This window comes from Meleagris gallopavo, chromosome 3, assembly GCF_000146605.3.
Source record: "Meleagris gallopavo isolate NT-WF06-2002-E0010 breed Aviagen turkey brand Nicholas breeding stock chromosome 3, Turkey_5.1, whole genome shotgun sequence".
In the NCBI taxonomy this organism is placed as follows: Eukaryota; Metazoa; Chordata; class Aves; order Galliformes; family Phasianidae; genus Meleagris; species Meleagris gallopavo.
Window position 1 is genome coordinate 34,390,822 of NC_015013.2, and position 6,719 is coordinate 34,397,540.

Genomic DNA, 6,719 nt, shown 5'->3' on the forward strand with positions numbered 1-6,719 from the left:
GGGTTTTTTTTTTTTTTCCCCCCACTAGATATATGTATTTTATGGTCATATTTGCATTTTTGTCTGTTTCCAGATTGTGGAGGGCAAGGATTGGTGGTTTTGTGGTGTTTTTTTGTTTGTTTGTTTGTTTTTACCGCTAAGAGTAGCTTTCAGGAATAAATAGTACAGAACCTTCTCATGAGAAAGGACTGCCTTCTCATCAGGAGACTGCCTTGCTTTAGACTTTTACCTGTTAACAGAAGAGGTGTGTAGTCTATGTGGCCATTGTGCCTGTCTCCTATGGCCTGTAGTGCATAAATCCAACTAAAGAGAGCTAAAGAAAAAGAGAAGAAAAGAGCTTGGAAGGATAATAAGCACTGATTCAGAAGTGACACGGTTTTTTTCTGGAAAGGGAATTCTCATCTAGGATCAACAATCTAAGTCCTCCTTGCCTCCTTTCTCATGTGGAGGTTACTTTTTCTGACACTTAATTCCAAACATGCAGCCCACTTGTCTCAATCAGAAAATTCAGGAGGCTTCAGTCCGAGGCTCAAAGCAACTTACCCACCTCTATGAGGTCTGTGAGCTTCTGAAGCAGGCATCTCACAGCTGGCTCCAGTTCTGGTGCAGTCTGCTTTGATGTATACATTATGGTGGTTTCATCTTTCTATGGCTAGAGACTTATTTTCTTTGGGGGTAATCACTCAGTCACACTAGTCAGATTCCCCATTGGCCCGCAGGAGTTAGGAGTCTCTGAGATGGCTTGTGGGGCTGGGGACTGGAAAGCCTGCACTACGTCCTTGCAGAAAGTGTGGAAGATGGCCCTCTTAATAGACCCTATGTGATACAAGAACACGAGTGAGCAGTGGGTTTGCCTGTTCAGCTTAGAGAAGGACTTTCTTCTCTTGGGCTGATCCAGCTCCGTGCAGACTACAGGTGACTGAACTGTTCTCTTCTGGGAGACAAACAGTGCAGCAGGATGGACTGAGTAATAGCAGCTGCTCCACAGGCCAATAAATGTACCTGGGCACACTCATTTCACCAGTGCAGATTGCCAAAAGGATCTGGGCGTTTGGAGCAAAACTGCAGACAATGTGCTTTGCTTCTATGTTTGTGCCTCCTGCAGTGAGGCATTTTGTGGAAGGGAGCAGAGCACTAGGAAAGCATTTTAGTGTGTTCTTCCTGCTGCCCACATTTCTGAAGAAGGTCAAGAGGGATAAATCAGTGCTAATTCTCGTCTCTGTGGTTTCTGAACCTGCCAGACATAAAAATTGGGGTCAGGAATACTGAAGCCCACTGTGAATTAATTCATTTTTCTTGCCTCTGAAAACACAGCCTCAGCTTGAGACAACATTCTCAAGCCTCCTTTGCCTCCTATTTGTTTATTCTAAACTGAAGAAATTTTCTGTGGTTTTGAGAGGTGCAACGAGGACAAAGCTTTGGCTGAAAGCATTATGACTAAGAGAGATTGAGGGTGTGTGCTGAATGCAGAATTGAGTCAATGTGCCTTGATTTGGGATTGCTTAATGCCATTTGGCTAGATAAAATTTCACTTCATGGACATAATGGGCATTGAAAGTCTCCTTCCTAAGGGATGCAAAGCAATGCCCTCTCATCTTCTGTCTCCTGTACATGTGCTGGTTGCAGTGTTTTCCTGCTGTTGGCACTGCATTGTAAGTTTGCTCCTGGGGGCTGCTGTTTGATACATCTACAGCCTATCCTTTATCTCACCATTGCAGCAAGAGGAAAAATACACTTATTCAAAAAGGCAAAATTACTTACTGCTAATTCTTCTCTTTTCCTTGAAATTTCCTTGTCTGTTAGTCCTGGCTGCTATGCCTCTGATATTCTGGGTTCTTCTCTAATCTTTCTGCACTGATTCTTCCTGTCCTGATGTGGAAATTTCTCCCGCAGCATGTATAGCCTGAGTGGCTTTAGGAACAGATTGTGTCCCCTTATCTTTGTTTAGAGAGTAGCATTTTTTCCTTTTCCTTTCCAGAGAGTCCTAAAACACCACCATGGAGACTGCAGTTCATACAGGAAACTAATTTCTTGACTGCCAACTTGCTTTTCCTATTTGGCGTTTGTTGACCCAGCAGTTGGGTCACTTGTCTGGAGCCTGGCAGGGACAGGGATAGCTGTATGGCTATTGTAGCTTTTCTAAAGCAAGCATTCATTCCTGTTAAGCAAAGAAAAAAATGTTTATAGCCTGTGTGCATCAAGATGAAAGTGAAAGTAAAACCAATGTCACCTCGTTTTCTTTGTGAGATAGGAAAAAAGAAAAGCTTCTCTTATTATGAGAGCTGCCAGACCTAGTAAAGAATCATATTTGCATGCACATGGGGAGGCAAAATATAAATAAAATCTGATGTGCTTCTCTGTTACAGGAGGTGGAGGGGGAGAAACTTCCCCAGGGACATTTATTTAACATATAATGATCGAATTTGGTGTCTCTGTTGAATTCCTTGCTTTATTTTATAGCTCTTCATTTTATATAGAAGTTGAAATATGTTTTCTTTCAAAATAATTAAATAAGTCTTTTGAAGAATTGGGTAGCTAAAACACACCTAGTTCTTGTAATGGGAAGACAAGAAATTTTAAACCTTTTTAATGAGGGAAGCAGAATTTAATTGGCACTGCCTAGCAACCTACAGTTATTTTCTTAGAGTAATTCAGAGCTGTAGTTACTGAAAATTCAGATGCTGTGGAATTTTCTTTTTGGCAGCAATTTAATAAATGTAGTCAGCTTCTTTTATTCCATTTAAATCAGACTTTATCAAGGAACTGTACAAGAAAGTGCATCTTTCTTAATACTACATTTTTACTTCAGTAGTCTTTATGGTCCATTGCTCGTATTTTCTTGTTGAACACAAACTGATCAAAACACTAATCATCAATGAAAAATGCATCTAAGGAATATAACAAAAATGGGAATGGATAGGTTTCAGTAAATTTAGTGGACCTTAATATTTGTTGACAATATTTGCCTGATAAATTTCAACTTTAAAAAATACAATATTGGATATGGAAGTTATAACTTAAGTTAGCTATTGTTTGGAACAGAAATCTCTCTAAGGGAAACCCTATAATGAGAGCCGATGGTTGGTTTCATAGTGGCCTTTGAAATGGCTGTAGCATGGCTTATGTTTGAAAAAATGCAGGTTGTTTAAGAAGTCAGTATGGAATGGTAGATTTCTTACATAACTCCTTTAATCATGTTCCTGTTCAAAAGAAAGCCAGCAAACCTCTCCATTCCTTAAACATATCTTAGCCAATTTCCCTCATCATAGAATCATAAAATGGCTTGGGTTGGAAAGGACTTCAAGGATCATCAGGCTCCATCCTCCTTACTCAGGAAAAATGAGCAGCCACCTACGTGTGGATGGTTAAGTAAGCGAGGAGAATTAATTGCCTGGATTTCCAGCTTGAAAAAAGCTTCTTCAGAAAATCTGTCAGAGCAACTGGTGATAGCCTCAAGATTGTTCAATTGCAGTGTGTCTTCCCTTTCATCCTACCTGACTAAATTTCAGTAGCCTTGTTTCTGGCACCCTTCTAAATCAGAGAGCCTGCAGTATCATGCTCATGCACAGTGTTAAATGGCTGGGCTGCACTCTGCTTTCATTACAGCAAGGCTGGGATTGGAATGAGTGGTGGGGATGGACTGTAAAAGGTCTGTTAAGCCATAGTGGCCAGGGTTTTCGGGTAGAGGAGTGTAATTACAGAACTGCGTGTGCTGTGACTCATCCCCTGCTGGGTGCTCACCTGGGGGCTTCACTCCACAGACATCCATTTTCTGGCCTAGGTTGGAAAGGCCTGAGGATGAGGGCACAGCTCCATGTGCAAGCTCAAGTACTTTCCTCAACAGCAAGTAGAAACGCTGATTTAAATGGAAGAATTTTTTTTCCCTTTAATATCGGTTGGACACTGAGGGTCAGTTACGGAATTTCTTTGTTTACTTTTTTATGTGTTGAATCTTGGGTTCTTTTTTCTGATCTCCTATTAAAGATTAGTCACATTTCATAACTGAGCACCCATACCTGTATTCTGAAATGGTGAGTGTAGAAATGGAAGCACAAGCAGTGGTTTTACAAGCTTTGTCAAGTCAGCTTGCCAAAAGAATACAGGCAAAGCAAGATTCACTTCCTGATAAATATCAAATTTCTTTCTGAGAAGGCTATTTGTATGATAATTTTGCCTAGAAAGATGTCTCTTGCTTATGTAACTTGACTTGTAGACAACATTTAGACCTTCATTAGTACTGTAGACCATTTCTTATTTTTATTGTTTTATTCACCAGATGAGAAGCAAAATTATTGTATGCATGACTTATACTGTGTTATTCTTGAGGAAAGTATTATCCTTGCAAAGATGTGTATCCTTCTGCTTGCAAAGACTGAAATTAACAATGTATAATGGAAATTCTTTGTTCAGATATGGCAGTGTGGAGGAAGTCTTGAAATCCACCCTTGCTCGCATGTAGGCCACGTTTTCCCCAAACAAGCTCCCTACTCACGATCTAAAGCTCTTGCAAACAGCGTACGTGCAGCTGAAGTGTGGATGGATGAATATAAAGAACTTTATTACCATCGAAACCCACACGCTCGCTTGGTAAGTTGAGTCCCTTGTTCTTAGAGTTGAATTTGTGTTCAATGAATTAGCTGTTAATTTAACTAATGTTTAATGTGAAAGATTTCTTTCTTACTTCTTCTGAAACATTTTCCCAAACAGAAAATAAGTGTGTATGTAGACTTTAAATTCTTTGGAAAATCAGAAATTCTGTAAGTTGAGGAGAAGGCTAAACTTGTGAATAGATGAATAAATTAAAGAATGAAGTTAAGCGTGATAACTCAAGTAAGGAGGAACTTTTAGCCCAAAGAGTATGCTTCCAAGAAACAGGTGACACAGTATTCTATCAATTCAAAAATTACACAGCAGAAACACAGTAAATGAATTTTAGTCAACACATTTCAATGGACAGTAGATTTTTATGTGACCACCTTGCTAATAATCTTTAGCAAGATCACGCATCTTTTGATAATTGTAAAAGTTTGCATTCCTGTAAGACAAATTTACATTTTCCACGTTTAATTTACTGCTGCAGAGTGTTCAATTTAAACAAACAAAAAATTAAAAATTGGTATTGAAAAGACCAAAATGATGAGAATCTGGGATGAAAATGTTCCTATTCGAATGTTTGAAGTGTCAGTTTTTATTTGTTTTCACAGTTTTAATGCGGAAGAAAATATAAGATCATTTGTTAGCAAAATAGTTCAGAAGATACCTACTGTGAAATTTGCATAGGTCAGAGCAGTAAAGAAGTGTGGCAAATTGGTAGTTTGGTTAAATTTATATGGAGGGGCCTGTAGACTGGAGAGCAGTAGCATGCTGTGCAGCGTAGGCTGCTGAACATCCACCTCTCACTACACTTGACCAGAACTGAGAGACTAGACAGTAAGTTCCTAGTGTGTGCAAATGTCCCATATCCCATTAGAAATGCTTGTGGAAAAAAAATACTCCTCAAATCACCATGTTTTTCAAAGAACTGAATATTGTTAGCATTAGTATTGTGTTACTTTGGTTTAAACTAGGCAATTAGGTTATTATAGTCCATATTTTAGTAATAATTGTGTTACTTTAACATCATAAAATCCATTTAGGTTTTATTGTTGGAGTCTGACATTGAGAGAAGTATGGTTTTGAGTATCCGGAGACATTGTGAGTTCACAGGCAACACTGGCATGATTCTGCTTGTGTTTTATGCAAAGAGGACACAGCAATACATGCTGCAGATTTTCTTGTAAAGTCCAAGGTGGCTGATGCCTGTAATGCTAGTAACATAAGCTTTGCATATTGGCTTGCTTGTAGCACAGTGGATTTAAGCTGAGTCTTTTGCCTTTGTTTTTTGTTTGTTTGTTTTTTGTTTTTTTGCATGTATCAAGGCTGCTGCCAATGCCTTGTGGTTTCCATAATATTCTGTGCATCACTGGCTTCGGCAGCTGAGTTTAGAAACTTTTACTTCATCTAACCCAACTGTTCAGTTCCACAGCATAATGGAAAAATGATTGATGCTAAGGCTGCAGAATTTGGTCCGTAAGGTTTCGCTTTGAGATTAATGTTCAACCTTGGAGCTAATGTGTCATGCTGTTTGTTTATTCAAGCAGGCATCTTCGCCTCTGTTTTACATCCATTTTGTGTTTTCAGTTATATTTCCAGTTTTGAGAAAAGCAAATATATTTTTGGAGTGATAAAGAGTGTGTCAGGTGACCTGCAAGAGTCTGGGGAGTGTGAGCAGTACATCATGCCTGAGTGTCTGACGTCCCCAGTCAATATAAAGATAGATTTTGAAGACAGACATGAAAAGATGTAAACTACGCTCCTATTTGTAGGCAGGAAAAGGTCTGCACTGAAAGTTTTTCTCTGGCAATTTAAGATTTCATACTCCCCAGCCCCAAAACAGTGAAGGTCTAAGGAAACCTTGGCAGATTTCACAAATTTCATCAGTTAAATGGAAAAAAAAAAAGCATCATTTATAAGTAATTTGCAAATGGATGGTGGAACAATTATAAATTCTCAAGATTCATTCTCTGCTTTTGAGATTTTCAGTTATCTAGCTGGAAGAAGTAAATTTTCCACTACACTTTCTTAGTCCAGCAAATTGTATTCAGGAATACATGAGGATTTCCTGGAATTTTCTCAGTCTTTTAAAATATTTTAAAATGTTATGTGCACCATTCCAATCT

General features: G+C 38.8%; 1 protein-coding gene across 1 annotated transcript in view; it reads left to right on the forward strand.

Moving 5' to 3' along the window:
• The window catches only part of LOC100547876 (polypeptide N-acetylgalactosaminyltransferase 12-like), a 28,614-nt gene that overhangs the window by 2,870 nt on the left and 19,025 nt on the right, over window positions 1–6,719 (forward strand). The window contains exon 2 of the mRNA XM_010708662.1: window positions 4,411–4,587. Coding sequence (XP_010706964.1) covers window positions 4,411–4,587 — 177 coding nt within the window. The remainder of the gene's footprint in view (window positions 1–4,410; window positions 4,588–6,719) is intronic.